Raw genomic sequence first — 25182 nt, 5'->3', positions numbered from 1 at the left:
TTAGTATAACTTTTTTATTGGATTGGCATGAAATATCTTTTGTAAATGTGATTGGACGTGCCATGGCATGAAACCTGGTTTAAATGTTTTGTTATGCAACTAAAAGCCCAAAAATGAATTGGTCCTTTGGGGATCCAACTATAGAAGTAACTAAAAGGAAACATAATTAAGAGTCTGATGCATCAAAGAAACTATTTTCAGGGTACAAAATAGGGATAAATAAGACCTTAACTAATTACTTAATTCGAGTGGACACATGATCATGATGACCCGGGTCCACTTTCCATAGTTTAGAAGAAGTGAAAATGGCAGAATTGCTTTTGAAGAAATTTTCAAAAGCCATGCTGAATCAATGCATGAACAGTCACAAAGAGAGAGTAGAATGCTGTCAAAAGTGCTTTAGTTTCCACTTGAGAACTTGTCTTCAGCACCATCACCAATAAGCCTGAATCCCAATTGTAGCTGCAGCCCTCCTTTGTAAATCTAAAGTTTTGCAGAAAATCCAGATGCATATCAGTGTCAATGTCAAGTGTCAATTAGACCACCTGAAGCTGCATCATTGCAATATTTCTGAAGTGTATCTCATCCTGATTTGTAACCGCACATCTTCCATCAGTTGGTCTTTAGAAACCCATGACGATAAATCGACTTGTTTCTCTGAGAGATGGACATCCTGCTGCATGTTTAAGTAAGCCATTTGATGCTTCTCAGCCTAAGAAAGACAAGTAACTAGCATGTTGAAGTTGAAGATGATTGAAAGAACTGTAAGGTTGAATGGGAAGGGTGAATCACTTACTAAAATAGTAGTTGCAGGCTTCCTTTATTGCTCTAAAGTTTCGCTTGCTAATCATAGACGGTTGGGGTATGCATATATGCCACAGCCATGGCAAGTGCCAATTAGACCTCCTGAAGCAGCATCATTGCTTTCTGAAGTGTAACTCATCCTGATTTGTTACTGACATCTTCTGTCAGCTGCTCTTTAGAAATCTGCTTCGATAAATCAACTTGTTTCTCTGAGAGATCAACATCCTGCTGCATGTTACAGCAAGCCAATTGATGCTTCTCAACCTAAGAAAGACAAATAACTCTAAGGATGAAATTGAAGATGATACTACCAGTTCAACTCTAAATGAATCACAACTTCACCAATATAATTGAAGAAAACACAAAGTGATTGGCGGCGCTTTCATCAACACCATCCTGTAAAAAAACAAAGGTGTTTGAAAGAATTGAAAGGTTGTATGTGAAGGAGGATTCAGAAGATAGAAGAATTGATTGCCTTACTCAATTAGAAGGAATCTTTGCATCATAGTTGTAGGGATCCTTGGAGTATCGCATGTACTCTTGGCCGGAATATGTTTCGATTTTGACAGAAGGAATTTGCTTGATGATGTCCCAATTCTCGTGCCCTTGAGACAGCTCTTCAGCAGTTGCAGATTGCAGTGCATCTCGAACTTCTTCAAACTCCTGTGAGTGCTTGCTGTGTTGTTATGCTGCTCGATCAAGCCCGGTAGCCACTGCGGGAGCTGCTCCATTTCCTCTGAACTCCACACCGCCAAATGCTGCAGCTTGTCGAGATTCTCCACGCACTCCAAGTTGGGACAGTCATCCACCTCAAGATATCTTAATGACGGGATGTTGGATATCTTCTTCAACCCTCTGCATTTGTGACCTCGAGCCTGTAAGCCAAGGTGAGGTTGTTGATCTCACCTAGCTCATATGTTTGGCGCAAGCACAGTTCGTTGAGGTTGGTGGCTCGGTGGAGGCCGTCAGGAAGAGCTCTTAGCTTTGGGCAGTCCAAAATAGTACAATCCCTGAGACTTGGAAACAACTTCACTGCGAGAGGTGTTCCATTGAATGTCCACTCCTCCCACGCGGGCATGTCTTTGAATTGGAGCACTTGGAGTTTGGGAAATGCAGAGCTTCTCGATCCGAGAAATTGAGACCCAATGGCTGTTATGGCGCTTGCCCTTTCAATACGGAGGTACTTGAGCTGAGGCAGTGTGCCCAAGGGAGGGAGCTCCGTGCAACATGACAAACCAACAAGCTTCAAATACGTCAAGTTTGGAAAAGATTCAGCCAAGGAAGAGGATGTCATCCAGCTCGGGAACTGTCGGCCAGGATAGTTCACAAAAAGAAGGTCGAATATGGTCGATGAAGGCTGAGCCATTTCATTGCATATCCTCTCTGCTTTATTGATTTTCTCCTCGCTCCATCCTTTTTCTTCTTTCTCAGTCTTCTCATTTTCATCTTCTGCTGTAGAGCCATCATCATTATCATCATCCATGTCCTTGTTTGCATCTCCATCATCCTTGCCATCATCAGCTTTTCATCTTCCTCCTCCTCATCTGGTTGCATCCATCCCAGCGAAAGCTCCTTAAGAAAAGGCTTGTTTGCAAGTGCAGAGGCTCCTCCTTCTGCCCTCTCAAGCCTATAAATGCGTAAGACTCTCAACTTGGATAGATTTTTTAGCTCTTCTAAATCACAACCTTCTTCAGAGGCTGAGTCATTCTGCCCTACCAGAAATCCCTGAAGGCAATAGAAATTTTCCAGTTTTCCAATTCCCTTGGGCACATAAGTGAGCAGTGGACAATCTCTCATGTCAAGCCATCTTAGATTATGCAACTTAGTGATGGACACAGGAAGTCTTTCCAAGAACTCACACTCTGAGATATTCAGACTCTGAAGGTTTACAAGGTTCCCGATAGTTGTTGGAATCTCACGAATATTTGTTCCATCGAGATCTAGATATCTTAAATGCAATAGATCTCCAATGCAATCTGGAATCTTTTCAATTGATGTTTTTGTGAGATCCAAAACTCGCAAACACGGTAATGCTTGAAGTACACTATCTTCGATCGTCTTGGTTTGGGAGGAGTCTGTTAGAATTAGAGTTCTCAAACAAGCTTGTCTTACAATTTGAAGTGGTAACACTAGCTTATCCTCCATGCAAGAGATTGACAGCCGCCGAATTTTCACATTATCATTTGCTTTGAATTCTGTACCATGTCGATATAAAATCCCTTCCTCTCTCATTAAATTTGCACAGAGCGACCGGAAGTGATCGTGCATAGAGAAGAATTTCTTGGCCACATCTATAGTTGCATTAGCTTCCAAGAGATTCCGACCAAGTAACTCCCTGTAAATCTCCTCCCCTAGATCTTCCATTGTTCTCAAATTATCTTGTTCATCCATAATAAGACCTTCGGCGACCCAAAACTGAATAACCTCTTTAGAAAACATTTCTTTTTGAGGGTACAAAGAGCAATAGAGAAAACATTGTTTTAATCTAGGTGGTAAGTCTTCGTAGCTCAAATATAAAGGCCTCAGTTCTTCCTCAATTTGATCCATGTTCCATGCATCACTTTGGAGAACTTCCTCCCATCTTGCTTTGTTTTGCTGGTAAAGAACCCCAGCAATAGCTTTAATTGCAAGAGGTAGACCATCACATTTATTGGCAAATTTAATTCCTATTTCCTTAAAGCTTGATATATGATCTTCGTCTTCTTCACCTTCAAATGCTAAATGTTTAAGCAAATTCCAACCACTTTCTTCATCCATTTTTTCAACTGGGTGGATATATGTAGGCTTCATTTGTTTTACAATATTTTCTTTTCTAGAGGTAACTAAGATGGTACAACTTGTGGCACTTTCCATTATAGGTTTTCTCAAGAAATCTACCCATACAGATGAATTCCATACATCATCTAACACAATCAAAGTATTCTGTGTGAGAACAGACACAAGCTTATTCTCTAATTCTGCTTTACTTTTTCCGGCAAGATTTTCTCTATTGATTTCAGCTCCTTCCTCAAACTTAATCAACTTTTTTAGCAAATCAGACTCCATGTAATTTTTAGAGACATACAACCATTTTCTATTTGGAAAATAATCTATGATCCGTTGATCCTTGAATATTTTACCTGCTAGAGTGCTCTTTCCGATTCCCCCTGTTCCCACAACTCCAAAAATACGACACTTCTTTTGATTATTCTTACATAGCCAAGCAATTAGTGTTTCAATAGTAGTTTCTATTTGTGTTCCTATGACATCTCCTTTAACTTGTAGGTGAGATGTCTCATTAACATAATCAACTGGTTCTTTGGTTGCCCAATCCAAATTATTTTTTATGACTGTATCATTTTTTAGATCTTCTAACTTGCTATTCAGTGCTATAATTTGGTTGGCAATATCATGACGATATTTAAGACATTGAAAGCATGAAAAGAGATAGCTGAAAGGAATGTTTATAGTCAATGAACCTGATAAAGCTCGAGCTTTCAATATCTTTCCCCCTTCAATCATACATAGATCAATAATATCATCAGCATCATACATGATGTCCTTTAACTTCTGCACCCATACATCAATTTCATTATTTCCATGACTCTTTCGCTCTGCCTGATGGAGATAACCATTGATTGTCTCCAACCTTTCTTGAAGAACTTTGATCTCCTTATCAACATCGAGTACCTTAAAGATCTCTGCTTCTACCATGTTGGTTGTGACTGTCATGAATTTTGAGACAAAGAAATCCAAAATCATTGCCATTATTGGTAGAAGGGAGAGGAAAGGACTCACAAGTTGTTGGATGTGATGTTTGTTTTGCATGTAAAAAATGCTAGTGCCCTAACGACTATATATAGGCTCCAAGCAATTAGAAAATTGATATTTTCTATTTAAAAATTATACATTTGCATTTGTTATGAATTAAGTGGTGATGCTATGGATGTTGACATAATGAAACATAAATGAAATTTCAACTTTAATGCTAATTTGCTTCGTTAAATATTATTTAGCTTATGTATTTACAAAAGTTTAAATATATCTTCTGCAAAAAGGTGGAATCCGCCACTTTAGCGGTTCCACACGATCGGCCCCCTCGACCATTTGTGAGGAGGTAAATCGAGAAACTGCAGTTGGTCACGACGCAGGAGGGTGTTGCCTGGCTTCGTCAGGATTCGAACCCTTGCCCTCTTTTGCAACTCTACTACGTCGTAACCAACTCAGCTATGCCCCGGGGGTAAAGTTTAAATATATCCATATAAGGTAGAGTGATTAAATTAATCTCTATATCTATTCACCGTCTTTTTTTGTTAGTTTATTTTTTCCATTTTTTATAGAAGAAATAACTAGATAACTTTAGTAAGTATTGACTATTGCACGTTAAGTGCTCATAAAAAATTATACTTATAAATAATTAATGAGCCAAAATGGAGATGACTTAAATTAAAATTGACTCATTCTACAATCATGTTAATAAAGAGTTTTTGTCATTTTCCATTGTGCAACTAGCTCATATATCTTATCCATAAGATGTTTCACCCACTTAATATACAATCCACTTGGCCAATTATTGGATTAGATTATTAATGAATGGTAGTTGAAATGCATAAAATTCTACATGTAAGACAACCTTTTCTATATATCTATTTACGGTCTTCTTTTACTAATTCATGGAGGAAATGACTAGATAACTTTAGTAAGTATCGAATATTGCACATTAAGAGCTCATCAAATTAGTTGTACTTATGAATAATTAATGAGCTAAAGTGGAGAGATGATTTAAATTAAAATCGAAATGTATTATATTCAAGTTAAAGAAGAGTTATTGTCATTTTCCATTGTGCAATTAGCTCATATATATATATATATCCATATGATGTTTTGTTAAAGCCAACATTCAAGTTATATATATATAAGTGATCGATAGATGGGACATTAAGATAATTCTAATTTTATTATTGTGTAGTTTGTCTTGCATGAAGCAAAATGATTGGAAAATTTTGTATTTTTTTCTTTATAAATTAATTAATCATGTTAGTCATTTTTAATGCCATATGATTTGTCATAATATTTGTGAGTATTTTTAAATTAGGGATGATAGTTTAATTCGGTTTGATATGGATGTCTTACTATCTCCTCTCTTTTGGAAACGGAAACAATGAGATAAGAATTGATAAACTCTATCAATAGCTCTACTTACACGTACTTGGATGGTTACAAATGATAACACTTATCCCTATTTATACGAGACAACAGCGAGAAGAGTTTTTGTTCCTTTATACTAGAGAATTTCAAATTGACTCCTCACTCTCTAGATTCACTTGCAAAGCTATAGACTTCATATCCTTTGGCCTTGGAACTAAGCCCCAAGTTTGATCACACTTCAAAGCCTATATTAGCTTATAACTTTTTTTTTGTTAATCCAAGTAAGATCAATCTTACAAACCTTACTATTCCTGGAGGTGGGTGACCGTTCCCCCTTGCCCGGCCACTTGGTAATTCCAGAAGCACCAATTGTAGTGCTAGTAGCCGACCTCCACAACTCGTCCCCCATTGTTGAGCTGCGTAGGCTAGTTAATTGGTTTTACAAGACAACTTAAGGTAAGATGGGGTGACCTTAATTGAGTGAAAATATAAATGGAACAAGGGTAGAATTCAACTTAGGAGGACTCTATCATAGTCAACTTGAGTTAAATTTCAGGTGAATGAAATTGGTTACCAAGCAATTAAAACTTTTGGTCGCTTGAAAAATCGATTTGATAGTTCGATGCATAGTATTTTATCCATATCTCTTTGAAGAAGTTATTCATAGGGATCAGGCAACTAAAAAAATAGGTAAGATCAACCAGAAGATGACGTAGTGAGTGATCTGGATTTGAGATCGATTTATCGAGAATTAGATAGCTGGCATTAATATATTAAGATTAGAATCATGACATTAATTTTATTATTTAAAAAATAAACATTTGTATTTGTTTTGAATTGAGTGGTGATGTTTATAGATGTCGATATATCAAAGCTCACTTATTAAAAAAATTAAGAAAATTATACAAGTAGAACAATCTCTTGTCTTTATCTATTTTTATTTTATTTAGTAAATTCAGAGTCATTTTTTATTAATTCTTAGAAAAATAAAATAATATTAATAAGAGTTGACAATTGCACATGAAGAGCTTATCCAAGATTGTACTCATAAATAAATAAATTATAATAAAAAATCAACTATTGCACATGAAGAACTTATTGAAGATTGTACTTATAAATAATTAAATTATAATGAAAAATCAACTTTTGCACAGCTCATCAAAGGTTGTACTCACAAATAATTAAATTTAAATAGAAATGACTTAAATTAAAATTGATTTGCGTAATAGTCAAATTAATAATGAAGAGTTCTTGTCATATTCCATCATGCAACTTGATCATATATATATCTATGACCATATGATATTTTATTCACTTAATATACAATTAATTTACTCAATTATTGACCTATAAGTTATTAAAAGCTAAGTTGGCATTCAAGTTTTAATCAATTAATTCAATTTTGTTTTCCAAAACAATAACTTTGGTTGAGTGGACTTTAAAGTATTATAAATTTATCAATGTTCATTATATATTATACTATTATCATTGAGATTATTAAAATCTGATCTTGTTTTATTATTATGTACTATTATCATTCAACTTCTTGTAAGTATGCACTTACAAGAACACATGAGACTACTCAATGACTCAGGGTTTCGAGAAACAATGAAGGGTGATATAGGGCACCTATAAGGAATATGAAGGATGAGGAGTACCAGAAGATAATCAAACTTGAAGCAAAAGAAGCAAATATGTGAGAAAGATGACACAGAATGTGAGTCAACGGTTTAGTGCATCCGAGGGATGAAAACCTTGACGAATGAGTACATTGACATAGAGAAAAGGACACACATAGTGAGTAGCTTTGTGCATTCGAGGGATGAGAAGCCGAGAGGAGGATCACTTAAGGTAAGATGCGGTGAGCTTAATTGAGTGAAAATATAAATCGAACAAGGGTAGAATTCAACTTAAGAGGACTCTGTCATAGTCTAAAAACATATCTCTCCGTAGCGCCTGTACTAAGTACTCTATGGTTTGGGTCTTTAACAGACCTATTGATAGAGAGTAATCATTTATTCCCGGATGTCTTGTCATTCCCATTTTTTTATTCTAGTTATTGATTATGTGAAGAAATAAACAAAATTAAATATACAATTCTACATGACTCAAATTTCAAATTTTGTCCCTCCTTTTTTAGTTCTTTCATTTCAGTTCCTTAGTTTTAGGATAGGGAGAAAAGAAAAAAAAGTATATGGAACCTAGACAAAAATGTGATAGATTGAAGATTGAATTTGGGAGACCTAAAATTTAAATGTGGATCCAGTCTAGGGAGGGTTCCAACTTGAGTTAGATTTCAGGTGACTGAAATTGGTTATCGAGCGACTAAAACTTTTGGTGGATCGAAAAATAGATTTGATCATTTAATGCATAGTATTTTATCCATATCTCTTTGAACAAGTTATTCATAGGGATCAGATGGCTAAAAAAATAGGTAAGGTCAACTAGAAGATGACATAGCGAGTGATCTAGATTGGAGATCAATTTATCGAGAATTAGATAATTGGTATTAGTTTATCAACGTTCGAATCATGACATTAATTTTATTATTTGAAAAATAAACATATGCATTTGTTTTGAATTGAGTGGTGATGTTTATGGATGTCGATATATATATCAAAGCTCACTTTTTAAACAAAATTTAAAAAAAAATTGTACAAGTAAAACAATCTTTTGTCTTTATCTATTTCTATTTTATTTAGTAAATGCAGAGTTATTTTTTATTAATTCTTTAAAAAAATAAATAATATAATAAAAGTCGACTGTTGCACATGAAGAGTTTAGCTATTGCACATGAAAAAATGATGATAAATTCTAGTCAGTCGCATTGACTTAATCCCTGGAGTGACTGATTCGGTCCCACGGAAGTTTTCCACAGGCCACCAGAGTAAATCGAGAACTATTACACATGAAGATCTAGTGTATTGAAGATTGTACTCATACATAATTAAATTATAATGGAAAATCAACTTTTGCACAGCTCATCAAAGGTTGTACTCACAAATAATTAAATTAAAATAGAAATGACTTAAATTAAAATTGATTTGCATAATAGTCAAATTAATGAAGAGTTCTTGTCATATTCCATCCTGCAACTTGGTAATTAATGAAGAGTTCTTGTCATATTCCATCTTGCAACTTGGTCACATATATATATATATATATACAGTTTTTCTCTGCTGTGCGCTGGGTTTACGCGACTTGTGCGCGACAGTGACGTAGCTGCCAGCGCGATTTCTCCGTGGCAGCGAAGCTTTCTCCCCGTGGCTTCGATTCAAAATCCCGCTCTCCCAAAATCGCACGGCCAGAATCGTCGCACCAACATGCCGAAGCTCCTATGCTCGTCGCCCTGTGCTCTTCGCCCCTGTGCTCATCGCCCCTGTGCGATTCGCCGGCTGTGCTCGTCGGCCTTGTGCGATTCACCGCCTGTGCTCTTCGCCCCTGTGCTCATCGCCCCTGTGCGATTCGCCGCCTGTGCTCGTCGGCCCTGTGCGATTCGCCGCCTGTGCTCTTCGACCCTGCTCTTCATCGCCTGTGCTCTTCGCCCCTGCTCTTCGCCGCCTGTGCTCTTCGCTCCTGCTCTTCGCCGCCTGTGCTCTTCGCCCCTGCTCTGTTGGTGTAAGATGCACTAAGATCTTGCCTAGAGTTTCTGTTGGTGCAATTTGCACTAACGGTCAAACTTAAGTTTTGATGAATGACAAATAAGTTAAAGTTAGGTTGTTGTTTTTAATCTCTTTACTAAGTGTGCAGGGTCGAAAGACTTAGAACCAGATACCAGGCTGAAGTCCAGGGTGGTTGAGCCCTGGCAGAAAGTCCAGTTGGGTTCGCGGAGCCTGACAACTGGCCGAAGACCAAGTTGGTTGAGGACTTGGCAGAAAGACCAGGGTGGTTGAGCCTTGGCAGGAAGTCCTGGTGGGTTAAGAAGTCAAGTAGAGCTGCACGAGGTAAGTGAGGTAAGTCACTGGAGGAGCGAACCAGTGAGGACGAGTCCAATTTTGGACTTTAGGCGCGGTCCAACTTAGACCCACTGGGGTGATCTAAGTTGAGTCCTGGTTAGATCCTGGTTTGGATTGACAGGATCTAATTAATTCAGAATATTTTATATTTTAATATATGTTATATTTTAATATATTGTTGGGTTGCAAATGTGCAAACATAGTCTCACATCTAAAACACATGGAAAAGATCATGGATTTAAAAGGATGGAAGATATCTCCATTGGCATGAGGCCTTTTGGGGAGAGCCCAAGAACAAAACCATGAAGGCTTAGGCCCAAAGTGGACAATATCATGTTATTGTGGAGATACAGACATCCTTTTGGACCCTACAATTGGTATCAGAGCGAGACCACTCTTCACCGGACTAACCGCCGGATGAGCCATGATCCGGATCTAACCATGTGGGTTGAACCTTAAAAACAAAGGAAGTGGAGGCTCCCGTATTTGAATCAAGAGGACCAGACACCGGGCAGGAAAGTCCTAGTAGGTCGGGTAGACCGAGGGGCATGAAGTCCTGGTTGCGGCTGGGCAAGAAGTCCTAGTAGGTCAGGGTGGACCGAGGGGCAGGAAGTCCTGGTTGCGGCTGGGCAGGAAGTCCTAGTAGGTCAGGGTGGACCGAGGGGCAGGAAGTCCTGGTGGATCGAGGATTCGGACATCAAACGGAGGCTTTCCGTTTGAGGGGGGGCCTGTGGTCCTTTGTTTGAGGGGGGGGGGGATTGTTGGGTTGCAAATGTGCAAACATAGTCCCACATCTAAAACACATGGAAAAGATCATGGATTTAAAAGGATGGAAGATATCTCCATTGATATGAGACCTTTTGGGGAGAGCCCAAGAACAAAACCATGAAGGCTTAGGCCCAAAGTGGACAATATCATGTTATTGTGGAGATACAGACATCCTTTAGACCCTACAGTTTCGATGTTTGACAATACACCTAGGTCTGGTCAGTTTTGACCAAGGGGTGATCCAAACAGGACTTGATGTTTGGATGTGTGGAAGTGAGTAAGAAGATCTAGTTGACAGTTTTGTCCCGTTGTTTTGATGTTGACACAGATTTAAGTTCAGTTTAATTGTATAAGAATTACGAATTAGGTCGAGAGCTCGGTAGCTCGTTCTCTGGACCGGATTGAGTTGGAGAGGGCTCGGTAGCTCGTTCTCCGGATTAGGTCAGAGAGGGCTCGGTAGCTCGTTCTCTGGATCGGTTTGAGTCGGAGAGGGCTCGGTAGCTCCGTTCTCCGGATTAGGTCAGAGAGGGCTCGGTAGCTCGTTCTCTGGACCGGATTGATTCGGAGAGGGCTCGGTAGCTCGTTCTCCGGAATAGGTCAGAGAGGGCTCGGTAGCTTGGTAGCTCGTTCTCCGGATTAGGACCGTTCTCTGGACCGGTTGAAGAGGGCTCGGTAGCTCGTTCTCCGGACTAGGTCAGAGAGGGCTCGGTAGCTCGTTCTCTGTACCGGACCATGGTCGGAGAAGGCATGGTAGCCTGTCTTCGGGACAAGGATCAGTCTCCGAGGAAACTGGAGACTTGTTCTCTGATTACGTGATCCAGCGCGGTTGGCTCGGGTGAGACCCAAGTTAACCCACGCCTTAAATCCATTTAACATGATAATATCACGTTCTTTATGACCCAATTAGGTTTACTAAATATTCACTAGGGATACACTCTTTTGTTACCTTTTTAAGGATTCTTGTAAAGGATTCACATGCGGTAATGCCAGACATTATCTACTCTGTTAACCAAGCACCAATTAAGTTTATTTGGTGAACAACTATGGCATGAACTATCAAAAAACATATTACTTAGCTATTTAAACATAAGTTATAGTACAAGAATACGTCTCCACATAAGTAGTGCAATGTGTATTCCTTGTTTATTTGCTGTGATTACTGCATATGGGAGAGTGCTTATTCAAAGTGGTAATGAAATTTCAGAACATTTGAAAAGGATAATTGTACAGAAAATTAATTACCATATAGTAAGGATACCTTATTTTTCAAAAAGCAGATAGCTGTTATGAATCCTTATCACCACCCATACTTCTTTAATACATCCTTGGTTCTCTTCCTTAACCGAGTAAAGACGATGACGATGCAAGCAAGAACCCAAGGAGGGAAAGTTCCACTAAGACTTTTAGACGCCATAAACCATTCCGGGGTTTCTTTAAATAAAATTGCTATCAGAAGGGTTAGCACCGCTACCCCAACCAAAATCTTGGTCATGGGCTTAACAAACGAATCCTGTGAAGAGAAACAATTTCAAGATTTTTAAGTAAACAGAACAAATATATGTTAATGCTGAAGAAAACGGAAATAGGTCTGCTTGTGTATATTTCTTTGCAATGAATAATTAGTTGAAGGTTGAGATTTAGATGAAAGAAACATTTGAAAAATTGTAACCTTTGGTTCTCCATCGACGATGACAACCGATCCGTCAGCGTAAGAAAGAATGGAGCGGCCATTCCGGGGGCTGAAGCGGATTGGGACGCCCCTCCCAGACTCTGAGTTGTAGGCGAAAAGGGACTTGAATCCGTACTTATCGAGGATATCTTGAACCTCGAGGCGATCCTGTTCCCAACCACCCAACTTCGATCTAAAGACATCGATCGGTCCTGTACCCCTCCGAAAGAGGTGGATTTCCACCTCCGGCGGCGAATTGTTATTGTTGCCAGAGCTTAGGTTAGGGTTCTTGCTAATGGACTCTTCAGAAGCTCCAAACTTGTCTACCTTCTCGCCATCCATTATACGGGATAAATTAAGTTCTACCTGTCACCGACGAGTGCATGCATGAATCGCTATGACCCCGGTTCACAACCTCAATTCAAAAAAATTAATGGAAGGGAGATCTTTCAGAAAGAAAACGAACAAGGATCGCAGCGAGTAGTATTGTTAGGGGAAAATAAAGGATAAAATATAGCGATCGAATTGGTGGGAGAAAAAGGAATCACCTCTTTCGTCGACGCAATCGCAAACTAAGAGCAGCGACCGATCAGCCGGCTGTCCAGGAAAAATAATTTTCTTTCCAAAAAAATAGAGTTATTCTACCCAAAAAAAAAAACTATGGATCAATAAAAAGACAAAGATACCCTTGGTTTCGAAGAAATAACGTACCAATTTTTCGGATCTCTCCACCAATCCCCCGATCGGAAACCAATTCCTCCACCGAAACCTATCCGCGCAGCCGAAACCCTACGCGATACCCTATCCGCAACTCTGCATCTCTGACGAACCCTATCGCGACCCTTCCTCATCCACTGCTACTGCTAGGTATGCGTTAATTTTTAGATGCTTCGCTGTTGACCATGGTCTAGGCAACTTTCGTCGTTCAGAATTCCTCCATCGGAAGTCGGATCTGATATTCATGAGTGCCGCAGTTGATTGTTAGTTATTTTACTTATTTATTAAAGATTCCCCCCTGCATAACTCGATCAGTTTGGTTATCCTAAGCTTTCTGGCACATGTTTCGACATTGTTGTTGAATGTAAAGTCATTAAATTTGATGGATCGTTTGGTCATTTATATAGAATTATCCCAAATGTTCAATTTCCATTTAACCCGCTCTTAATAGTCTAGAAATGGTGAGCTGATTTTAAATCCAAAAAAGGCCGTCTAAAGCAAGGCCTTTGTTTTCTCATAACAACAGTCATTGTGCCTCAAACATATCATCTCAATACCTAAAATATAAATGAGTTTTTAGAACTACGTAGCAGAACTTCAGCCGCCACTTCTTGTAAAGAACCCCACGTTAGCAAGAGAAAATAGTGGGAAGTAGAGTGAATTTATCAAGATTTGAGCATTGTGGATTTTATCGAGGATACAGGATTTACCAAAAAATAGTTATAGGAATCTAAGCTTTTTTTGTATTATTAAACCAAATTGTGAGGAGTGTTGATGTTGTATTTATATACATCCAAGAACACGGGAACCTAGGGGATGAACGTGATAATTTTACGCACATTAAGAGGTAGTGATATTGGCATCAGTTGTAGATCTCAAAGTTTCTTCCCTAGTTGTGTCTAATGTGAATCATTGAGTATCTCTTTTGTTGTTAAATTTTTTGACACATTATGTTATTTAATATTAGGGGAAGGGTGAGTACATGAGATAAGGAATGAAGTGACTCTCTTAAAATAGCAAGGTTGGCATCACTTATAGTTCTTTTTTAGCCCATTTAGCTCCTCATAAAGTTACATTTGAGTGGAGAGGGATAGATTTTATTATATTGTTTGTGCCTTTGGTTTTGTTTTGGGTTGTTTAGATTTAGTAAGATTGATCTCAATGTTTAAGGTAATATGTATTTTTCTTTTGTTGTGTGTGGTAGAGGACATACAAATAGACAACAATTTTTTTACTATGAATGATGTTGCATCACACGTGCAAAGAATAACACATGATATTTTATCTTAATCATTATAGCCTCTTGTTTAGATGGACATTTGTTTGTAATTAATAAGGAGCTTCCATTCCTCTCGAGAAACTTTTGATGGATGAGAATGTGGTTCATGTGTTGATGAAAATTACAATCATTTAACTTTCTATCATTTATGGCAATTATACAGGTCTTATTCTCACATTTTGCAAATATATGGAAGATAGTTGTGAAATTGCATCAGTCATCTAGTGTGGGTGTTGATAGAGTGCAGTGCATAATATTGTCTCATATGTGAATCATCATTACCAGTATATACTACATAAACCAAGACCACAAGCATAAAGAAAAAGGAAATTCCTATAACCATAAAGTTATAGAACAATTTCATGCGTCAATCTTTTTTAACTTTGAACAAGAAAAAGGAATAAAAGGTATGCAACAACACAGACTTAGCACAAAAATATTATGGAAAGGGGGAAATTACTCTTTAGTAAAGGAGCATGACCCATGGTGTCAATAACTTTTTACTAAGCATGGATTAAAGTGTTGAATTGTGCATGTAAACACAGGCCTATTTTGATACCGTGACTTACAGCGATGGCAAAATTGTTTAAGAGATCTGCAACGTCATCCACTGGTATGGCCTCAAGTGTGAAGAAATAGAGAGACTAGGAGAGAGAAGGGATCATGTGCTCAGGAGTCTGTCAAAATCTTTTCTTGTTATCTTTCAGTGCCTCTCTGTTCTACGTCTTGAATTCTCCCTTATTCAATATAATTTCCATTTATTTCAGGTCAAGCTGTTGTTTGGTCTCTGGAAACCTAAACTAATTTGAGTGCAACACGCTGAAAACATGGCACCTGCAAGCAAGGCTGATAAGAAGGCAGCATTAGATGCAGCGGCTTGGATGTTCAATGTTGTATCATCAGTTGGAATTATTATTGTTAATAAGGCCCTAATGGCTACTTATGGATTCGGATTTGGTAAGTCTAATAGGCCTTTTCTATTCCTCTCAAATTCCATCAACAGTTTGGTCAGAGTTATGTAGCTGTCTAGACAACAAGCAGATGCTTATAAAATTGTAAGCTTCTAACAAGCAATCATTTGCTCTAAGAAAAAATGTTCTGAGTTGAGTGGTATGGTGAGATATAGCTTATTCTTTGTTAAGGATTTTGTTCTACCCAAATATAAACATAATAGTAATATTCGTTTGGACAATGAATTCTTCCTTTTCTCAACCTTGATTTGCCTGTTGTAAAAATTACATCCTACTTTAATCATGTCTATTTTATTCCTTGTCCTTTTAAACAATTTACTATTGTTATTGGATTTAGCTGATAGAATCTTAATGTGAAATCCCTCTATTATTCTGTGAATGAAATCAATGCGTCCAAGTTTCTAGTCACCAGCAATGGAAAAGTTATACTTGACTTCTATCAGAAACTATTTTTATGCAAAAGGTTGTTAACCAGATATCAGGATGCTATAAGGATACATTATTAAGGCAAAAATCAATTATATCACCTAATATATTGGCACACTGTTCCATATACCTATCCTTATTTTCATTTAATTTGTCATTTTGTATAATTTTAATGAATTATGAGATGTCTTTATCTTGGTTGCTGAATCTTATTGAATGGGTTTGTCTATATTGCAGCTACAACCTTAACGGGTCTTCATTTTGCTACAACTACACTCATGACAATTCTATTTAGGTGGCTAGGATATATTCAACCATCTAGCCTGCCCTTATCTGAACTTCTAAGATTTGTTCTTTTTGCAAACTTGTCAATTGTTGGCATGAATGTTAGTTTGATGTGGAATTCCGTCGGATTTTATCAGGTTTGTTCAATTCCGAAGATCATGTATATGTTGTCTTATGGTAAATATCTTTGGAACAGTAAATCCCATTGTAAATTGATGGCAGATTGCGAAATTGTGCATAATCCCAGTACTATGTCTTCTGGAAGTTGTGTTTGATAAAATTCGTTACTCCAGGGCAACAAAGCTCAGCATATTGGTGGTTCTTATAGGTGTTGCCATCTGTACGGTTACTGATGTCAGTGTGAATGGTAGAGGGATGATTGCTGCTACTATAGCAGTTTGGAGTACTGCTTTACAACAATATGTGAGTAACTAGATAATATTTGAATAATGTCATTTCAGACTAGCTTGATATCTTGCAATCTAATGTTTTCTTATCTATGTTTGCTGACATTGTTTTTTATTACTTCAACTTAATAGCATGTATGTTAATGTTGTTAGTGTACATAGCAGCTTTGCCTAGTTGTGGATATGGTCATTCATATAAAACTGTTCCAAATCCCGCTTAATGTCAAACATAAGTATTCCAAGACAACTCTTTTAGCTGATGCTTCGTCATGCATTGGCCATCATGATCGAATGAATCTACTTGAAGACAACATATTTTTCCTCTTGTCTACGAAGACAACTGCCAATCTACCATTTTACTGCAGTCCGATACCTGTAAGGTCTTACTGTATTAATCTTGTACTGAGCTACTTGCATCATTTCCATCATACTTGTGCGGTAAGGACTCACCTAACTTAATATAGGTAGTCTTGTCTGCATAGGACTGTCTAAAAAATTGTCCCCAAGGAATAAAGGGAGAGGACACCTGCACGATAAACAAAGTAATTTAGTATTAGTTGTATGAGCTTTATAAGGATCAGATGGTTAGTTCCCTATATCATGTTTAGAATGGAAGAAAAACCTGCCACTATTGGTCCAAAAATCAATCAAGTTAAAAGAAAGTCTGACAAATTTTGTAGGGTATGTTGTCAAACTGAATTAGAGAAAGGCCATTCAAAGAATTTATGTCCAAACACTAAAACCCTAATTGAGATTGAAAATCATAAAGCTAGATTGGCTAGCTTTTGTCTGGAAAACAAATGATTGGAACCGAATGGACAAAAGACACTGAAAAATCCTAAATAGCCTTTGTGTTAATACTTTGATATTTTCAATAGCTGACATTAACAAAGCAATAATTCTTTGCTTGCCCTGAAATTTTGTTCTTTGTAGCAAGACCTGGATACTGGATGCATCATCTTTGTTTGGTTCATGAGTTCATTTTATGCTCTTGCTTGTTACTTCAGCATGTCTTATTTTTATATTTACATATATGGATGCTCATATGTTGTGCGAGTAGCTATTGAGCTTTTAGTAACGTTCAACATTTTTTCCATTTGACTTTTGTAGTATGTTCATTTCCTTCAAAGGAAATATTCGCTAGGATCTTTCAATCTCCTGGGCCATACTGCTCCAGCTCAAGCAGCATCCTTGTTGTTATTGGGCCCTTTTCTGGATTATTTGTTGACAGGAAAAAGGGTGGATACATTTGGTTATAGTGTAACCACTGTTGTAAGTACATGCTGGTGTTTCTGAACCTACATTTCCCATATAAATGACTGAGGTACTATTGTATTATTATCTTGGTAGATCTTTTAATTTTTTTGTTGTCCCCTTTGCTATTGCAGTTTTTCATTATCCTGTCATGCACCATTGCTATTGGAACCAACCTCAGCCAATTCATTTGCATAGGAAGGTTTACAGCAGTGTCATTCCAAGTTCTTGGGCACATGAAAACCATACTTGTCTTAATTTTGGGATTCTTCTTCTTCGGAAAAGAAGGCCTCACTTTCCACGTAGTTTTTGGAATGATCTTAGCAGTTGTAGGTATGATCTGGTATGGCAATGCTTCGTCAAAAGCAGGGGGAAAAGAGCGCCGAAGTTATGCACTGCCCATTGACAGGTCACCGAAGCATGGATTGCTCTCAGAAACAGGAGGAAGGCACGACGACAAGATTTAGCGTACAATCTTGAATTCTTATTTCATCCAATATTCCTCCAACTGAATGCAACAGTAAAAGAGCATTGTTTTGTTTCGACTTTTAGTGAAATTATGGAAGTTTTGGTGTTTCTTATTCTAGGTCTCCTTACTACTCTGGGTTCATTTAAAGTATGGATATGTCTGGTGGGGGTTGCAGTTCTGTGTGTATGTTCAAGTTATCATTAATCTTTATTAACTTCATTAAACACGAAAAACTTTCCATGTTATTATAAAATTTTATCATATTTGGCATTCTATTGTTAATCGCTTTAGATGAATATTAATTTTTAATTCAAATAATAGTTAATTGGAACCATCCTAAAAATTCATTAGGCTTTAAGATATTTATTTGATAAATACATAAATAAAATTATTTATCCTATTGAAGCTAATTAAGGAGAAAGTTAGTAATTTGATTGTACTAAATTTTATTAGTATTTTTACAAAAATATTATTAACTTTTATGTATTATATATAATTAAAGAAGGAAATTAAAAATGGCTACTTTTGCATGAATAAATCAATGTTATCGATATTTTCAATTTATAAAGATGTTATCCATGACTATTGATATTAAATTCGGTTATAACTTTTACTGTGAAATTCATCAGCCAGCGGCTTCACACGATCGAACTCATGACCATCTATAAAGAGGTAAATTAGGAAATTAGAGTTGACCACTACGGAGAGGGCATTGTCCCGATTTCGTTGATATTTAACTCTTATTTACTTCAGCAAGTCTGTCCCGCAGTTAGGGGTGAGTATTCGGTTAAAACCGAATCAAACCGAACCGAATTAATCAAAATCGAACCGAGCCAAATTTTAAGATAAGCGAACCGAACCGACCGAATTTTTAAATAAAAACCGAATAAACCGAACCGATAGATAAAACGCTTATAATTTGATTTTTAACCGAATTAACCGAGATAACCGAATTGTTTAAATATTATAAAAAATTTATTAATTAGTTAATGATTTATAAATTTATTTATTTAAAAATTTAAAATTTATTTTTTATTTTAGTTAATTCAGTTTAACCGAATAAGAAAATTTAAAACTGAAATCGAACCGAATTAACCGATTTTTTTTAGAAAAATAACAGAAATTTCAAAATAACCGAACCAAATTTTTAAATTCGATCGATTTGATCGATTTATTCGGTTTAACTGAATTTTTGCTCATCCCTATATGCAGTAACGAATTCAACGATGCCCGGGCTAAGTTATGACTTTTACAGTTTTACTAACACTTGCTATCTTTGGAAAAATAAACTGTATATGCGAAAGAATATTTATACTCCCCGATAAGTATTTATTTATGTATTGTTATCAATCAAACTGTACAAACTATGTGGTACACTTAAATTTCATTGAGATTTTTCTTTTTTCCTTTTGACAAGATTGACTTAACTTTAACAGCTAAGGCTGTAGTAGAATTATTTTTGACTGTTAAAATTAAGTACTTTGTTCTTTATGTATCATAGATCTGGATTTATTTTTTCTATATTGATCTTCTTTCAATAAATGTTATCGACAATGTTATTTATTATCTATCTAAATTTTTAACAGACCTAAATTAAATAACATAAATACAAATTATATAATGATTAACTATCAAAATTTTTAATTGCCCTAAATTAAACGTATAATTAAGTTTTAATGGGCAACAAAATTAAATATATCACAATATTCTTTTATTATATGCTTGCTTATCCACTAATTCTTGTCGAAATGTCTAAGAAAGCTTATCCTTAAGAAGCAAAAGTCACTGGATAACAGCTAGCCACGACAAGTGACCTGCGAATTAGCATTACCCCAACAAGCATTTTCGATTGCCAGTGAACACATGACATGTTCTGACATCCAAAGGTCTACGTACCGAATTTATTTATTAATCAGATCTGAGTACCGTCCTACCAACCTCTAATGAGTACACATTGAGCACAATCGGGATCGAGAAATTAAATCTCCAGAGCATAATTGAGTTGATTATGATGGACAAAGTTGTTGAAGTGGACAAAGATCAAATTTCGATGAAGCTGAGATAATGTTTTCCTTCATCGTGATCAACGTACTACAGTTTCTCAATTTACTTCTTCATAGATGGACCGATTGTATAAGATGTATCATTAAGGTATCATATTATTCAACACATACTCTCAGTCAGCACGTGTGCTATCAGCTGACACGATTGGAGAAATAGGTGCCCTTAGAAAAGCAAAAGAGGAGGATGGCATCGTCAATGTAGTGATCGCGATCGTGGAGAAGAGCAACAATACTTGGTGGTACAATCACACTTGGAAGCTCATTGCCCATGTCTTCAACGATTGGTGGGGCTTTATTAACGAAGCAAAGTGATTTTAATATCTTAATTTTGAGAGCTCGAGATATTAACGAATTAAGCTTTATTTAATATTTTAATTTTGACGATATCTTCCCTTTAGGACGGTCTTTCATGCATCCATCAGTACTTCTTATTATGCATGCACAAAGTTGATCTGATCGTCTCAAAGGGATTCTGAATTGATAGTATCGTTCGGAAAGCCAAATAGAAACCATGATCATAATTCATAAGATCACAGTTAATTAAGCAAACAAAGAACGGACTGCAAAAAAAAAACACACACACACACAATTTGATTGTCTTGATAAAATATACAAATCGAGACAACTGAAGCACATAATCAACTGTCTTGGTGCAAATTAAATACGTACAATCAGTTTGACTGTTGCAATGTGATCTATACTAAAAATTCTACCCATGTTAGTATATGTTTGGTTAGAACCAAGTATTTAGTTTACGTTGATTAATAATGATGAATTTAATTAGTCTATCAGAAAATACTCACAATGAACGGACAATTAGTCTAGTGTTAATTCTTAGGTCCATCACCCATTAAGAGATTCGTCAAAATTGAGACTCGATGTTTAAATGTTTAAAAATTAAAAACATGTCTTAATTGAGACTCAATAATCTTTATATACCAAATGATAATAATGCATATGATTCGGGATTTTAAATTATATTATATAGGATTTAATGACATCCATGACAGTTTTGACTAAATCGTAGGAAATCATCCACAATTATTCATTTAAATTATATTATATAGGATTTCCAATGTGACATCTATGATCAGTTTAAGAGCTACTCTTAATTCCCAGCGCACACTCAGTAAAGTGATATTCATTTCAATTTGATTGAAGATCGAACTCGATCAGTAAAGAAAAATATCACGTTACATATTAGAGATATCATTGAGTGGCAAACCAAATGAAGAGGACCGTAATCTATTTCAGGTGGGGCACGGGGTGAAGTTACAGGCGACGACGGAGTCACCACCAAAAGCGCCGGAGTTGGCCCTTCGAAACCGCAGCGCCGCCAGGACTACCTCTTGCCGTGAACTGAGCAGCGCTCGACTCATGAGGTCGATCACGCTCAACGTGGGGTAATAAAAACTGAGGCTGTTGTAGGAGTTGAGGAGAGAGGTCGTCCCTTCCCGGAGCAGACTTCTGTAGACGTCTCTACGTCCCTGCAGTGCTTGCTTCCCACAGCGTCATCTCCGCTCCGTACCGCCCAGCGGCCACTGGGCCGAACGCGATGGCCACTGGTGTGTCGGGGCTCACCACCCTCCAGTAGCATTGGTACTCCGCCATCGTCAATTTACTGCACAAGTATATAGCCATCTCAAAGAAAGAAAGAGTACTGATACCAGAAAACAGAGAGCATGAGCGTACTAGTAAGGGCAAGCGGATGCCTCGAAGAATGTTATCGCTGGCGGAGGAGGAGAAGGAAGCAATGGCGTTGGCACCCATCTAATAGGTGCTGGCGGAGGCGGTGGCGGAGGCTGTACTGGCCACAGCGTCGCCGCCCTAGGACAAGCCTCGGTGGGTTTCGCTGGTTGGGACAGTAGAGGCTCAACCGCGTACATGGCCATGCCAAACATTCGGAAAAGAAGCGTCAGTCCACGCGCCGGCCCAGCCGCCGCACCACATACGGCTGGACCACCCACCACCCTCGCGTAGCACCCGCCCAGGTCGGGGCTTCCATCTAAGTACACCGAATAGCTACCATACCAATTGGTCTCCTCCTTGTAGACCGTCGCCGCCCCATCGCTGCCCCCGCACGTTACCGCCACCGTGGCCCCTACATTGCCACTTTAAAGATCACGATAACATACATATATTATCATGCATTCCATTAATTAATAAAGAGCCACCGGAGAGAGGGTAGTCGAAGAAGCTTCGCTCGCCGTCTTTGCACTGATCACAGTAGACACTGCCGGTGATCAATGTAGTGGCGCTTGCGGATCTCAAGAAATCTTGCCCTGTGAAGAACAAGATGATGCAGGTTAGGAACAGAGGCATGAAGGCATCCTTTAGGCGTTCCATATCGCTACAATACTAGCTAGTGTCGAGTAACTTTGTAGTAAGCTAGGGCTCAATCTGTATAATAACAGAGGAACAAATGAAAGCAAGGTAAGTGCACTGAAGGAACGGAGAATGAAGTATGTAGAAGAGTAAATGAGGTTTCCCACCTCCCAAACCAATCAACTGCATGCTCCAATTTATTACCAATGGGAAGTAGGAAGAATGGTGTTGAATCAATGAACTTACAGACGGCATTAAATGTGGCATTTGAAAAAAGATGCAGCTGAAGGCTGAAGCTGTGAAATAATGGCGGTGGGGAGTTGGGAGAGGATTTAGATATAATGGAGCTTCATGCAGTTGATCTAGTTTCCATCTTTTGTTACCACAAAACCTTTTATTCTCCACATCTGCAAATAAATGCCCCAACGCTATCAGCCTTTTCATCTTGCTCACGAGCTTAAATTTGAGTTTAGAGGGAAAGGAATATGCCCAATATCCAAGCTCGTGGACTATGAAATACGACAGGAGTGAAAAAATTTTATAATACTAAAAAAACTTGGATATTCCAGGTTCATCAATGTCTGCAGAATAAACAGAGACTGGCAGGTTACAAGATTCATATCAATCATGATGTTAATCCTGAAACCACAGCTATTTAACATTTCGAATTTGAGGACAAGAAGTGTAACGCCCGCCCTTACGTGGGTCCTTGACGGACGTTACAGTTCTTACTTTACATTCATTCTTTCTTACAACTACTATCATATACGAAAACTAAACTAAACTAAACATGCAGCGGAACATACTACTAATCCAAAACAGATTCATATATGATAGCAGTGCAATAATAAACAATACCAACAAGATAAAGAATAAATAACTAACCTAGGTTGCATGGCAATTACTAGGTTATACAGTTCTAAACAGGATAATTATCACATGATATTAAAACATTGTTCAACAGGAAATAAACATTGGTTTCATGGCCAAGACTTAGTCACGTCACCACCACACACATCTCTACAGCCCTGTCCTGCTGCCTCCCATTTCTTAATACCTGTTAACTGGATTTGCAATATAAGGAAAGCATCTATAAGCATAAAGCTTAGTAAGTTCCTTTCCTACTCACAAAATCCATCATTACGTAAAAACATACACACATGTCCATATTTCCTAAACAGGCATAGTCAATCATTGACATCTTCATCATATACATGAACATAGAAATCATTTTGTCCTTTTGGAAAAAAAATATTATCTTAATAGATAAACATAATCATCAACGGTCTTTGGGGATCCCTGGCTTGTACCCATTCATTTCTTTTGCGCGCACATACCAAGTAGTACGAGGTAGCTAATCCCGACTACACGGTTTACTAGGTCTTTTGTCTTTCGACCTAGGGGCAACTTTTGGAGCCCATCCCTGGAATCCCTTTCGGGTTCCGGTACAAGTCATTCATTCAAAGTAAAATACTTGTTATACATTCCTTTCCATGAATGTTCCATACATCTTTCATAATGAACATTCTTGTCATTCAATCCATTCATCATAACATTTTACATAACATAGTGCTTAACGACGTTTAAATAGAATTTATTCTTCCATCATGCACTATCATCATACATTACATGAATTCGACATGAAAAATCATATGTCTAATTATATTTAAACCTTAATTTAGGTCTGGTTGCACTTTTTTCTTAGGGGTTAGCCTCATTAAGCTTCATTCAGCATAGTTGACCAACCCAGGGGAGCTATATCCCTGTAATCAGTCACGAGATCGATTGCTAGGCTTTAAATCGATCCACGGGTCAACTCTGTTCAAATTTATCGTCACAGTAGCCTCTGTAATCGATCAACCGATCGATTACAGAGGGTTAATCGATCAGGAGATCGATTCCCCCATTAACGCGTCCACAGTAGGCTTGGTAATCGATCAACCGATCGATTACAGCCTCGTAATCGATCAGCCGATCGATTACGACCTCTCAATCGATCGGGTGATCGATTAAAAGTCGCGATTTCATTCCTCGTTAAAGCGTGTAATCGATCGGGTGATCGATTACACCCTCTGGTAATCGACCAACGAGTCGATTACCAGGGTTCTGCTCTCGGTTTCTCAGGTTCTACGTTCGGTTCTGTTTAACCAAAACTTACCACATACAAACCCTATTTTTTTCACAGTAAGTTTAACGTGTTTGCAACTTGATTTAACAACTTATATATCTAACCTTCCTAGAATTTGTTTCTAGCATATGACATCTTATAACATGCTCACAACTATAAATTCAGATAGTAAAACGATCATGCACGAATAGCTGGAATAAACCTATCAATATCTGAACATGTCTGCCTTAAAACATCTTGAAAAGCAAGCCATATAACATGATTCCTAATACCTAGGTTCCTATTCCAGAGAAACATCGTAAACACACGTAGCTATTGTTGGTGCAATAGTTGCCCCAAGTGCATTGAGTTTCAATGTTTGGCTAAACCATGTTTAAAGTTAGGCAATTCTTGTTGATCTAACATGCGTGATGCAAGTTTGCAGGAAAGTCCAAGTGTAATCTTGGCAAGGAAAGTCCAAGCGTAGTCTTGGCAAGCAAAAGTCCAAGTGGGTAGTCTTGGCAAGCAAAAGTCCAAGTGGGTAGTCTTGGCAAG

The 25182-nt window shown here is 37.7% G+C and overlaps 2 protein-coding genes, 1 long non-coding RNA gene and 2 pseudogenes across 6 annotated transcripts; 1 reads left to right on the top strand and 4 right to left on the bottom strand.

Moving 5' to 3' along the window:
• Positions 1-549: 549 nt before the first annotated feature.
• LOC141835749 (uncharacterized) lies at positions 550-1200 on the bottom strand. Its single transcript, XR_012602415.1, has 3 exons — positions 1147-1200; positions 797-1068; positions 550-712 (listed from the first exon to the last, which is right to left on the bottom strand). It is a non-coding gene; the product is annotated as an uncharacterized LOC141835749 (long non-coding RNA).
• An 84-nt stretch (positions 1201-1284) lies between these two features.
• Positions 1285-4551, bottom strand: LOC141836578 (putative disease resistance RPP13-like protein 1; annotated as a pseudogene).
• Positions 4552-11575: 7024 nt separating this feature from the next.
• LOC141836133 (uncharacterized) lies at positions 11576-12981 on the bottom strand. Of its 2 annotated transcripts, XM_074723550.1 has the most exons (3): positions 12873-12981; positions 12325-12690; positions 11576-12165 (listed from the first exon to the last, which is right to left on the bottom strand). In XM_074723550.1, the coding sequence occupies exons 2-3, from the start codon at positions 12664-12666 to the stop codon at positions 11953-11955; spliced, it is 555 nt and encodes a 184-aa protein (XP_074579651.1). In that variant the 5' UTR covers positions 12667-12690; positions 12873-12981; the 3' UTR covers positions 11576-11952. The 2 variants fall into 2 exon arrangements, with proteins under 2 accessions (XP_074579651.1, XP_074579649.1); XM_074723548.1 differs by lacking the exon at positions 12873-12981 and having other exon boundaries at positions 11577-12165; positions 12325-12744.
• A 56-nt stretch (positions 12982-13037) lies between these two features.
• LOC141836132 (UDP-rhamnose/UDP-galactose transporter 6-like) lies at positions 13038-18244 on the top strand. Of its 3 annotated transcripts, none has more exons than XM_074723545.1 (6): positions 13038-13191; positions 15088-15277; positions 15955-16139; positions 16225-16425; positions 17520-17681; positions 17798-18244. In XM_074723545.1, exons 2-6 carry the CDS (start codon positions 15148-15150, stop codon positions 18128-18130), a joined length of 1011 nt encoding a protein of 336 aa, XP_074579646.1. In that variant the 5' UTR covers positions 13038-13191; positions 15088-15147; the 3' UTR covers positions 18131-18244. The 3 variants fall into 3 exon arrangements, with proteins under 3 accessions (XP_074579646.1, XP_074579648.1, XP_074579647.1); XM_074723547.1 differs by lacking the exon at positions 13038-13191 and adding an exon at positions 14854-14933; XM_074723546.1 differs by lacking the exon at positions 13038-13191 and adding an exon at positions 14854-14995.
• Positions 18245-21445: 3201 nt separating this feature from the next.
• On the bottom strand, positions 21446-22541 carry LOC141835721 (uncharacterized; annotated as a pseudogene).
• Positions 22542-25182: the final 2641 nt, after the last annotated feature.

Source organism: Curcuma longa, chromosome 10 (genome assembly GCF_044706935.1).
Source record: "Curcuma longa cultivar G26 ecotype Majalengka, Jawa Barat chromosome 10, ITB_CL_G26_1.1, whole genome shotgun sequence".
Classification (NCBI taxonomy): Eukaryota; Viridiplantae; Streptophyta; class Magnoliopsida; order Zingiberales; family Zingiberaceae; genus Curcuma; species Curcuma longa.
This window is presented reverse-complemented; position numbering and strand designations above follow the sequence as displayed.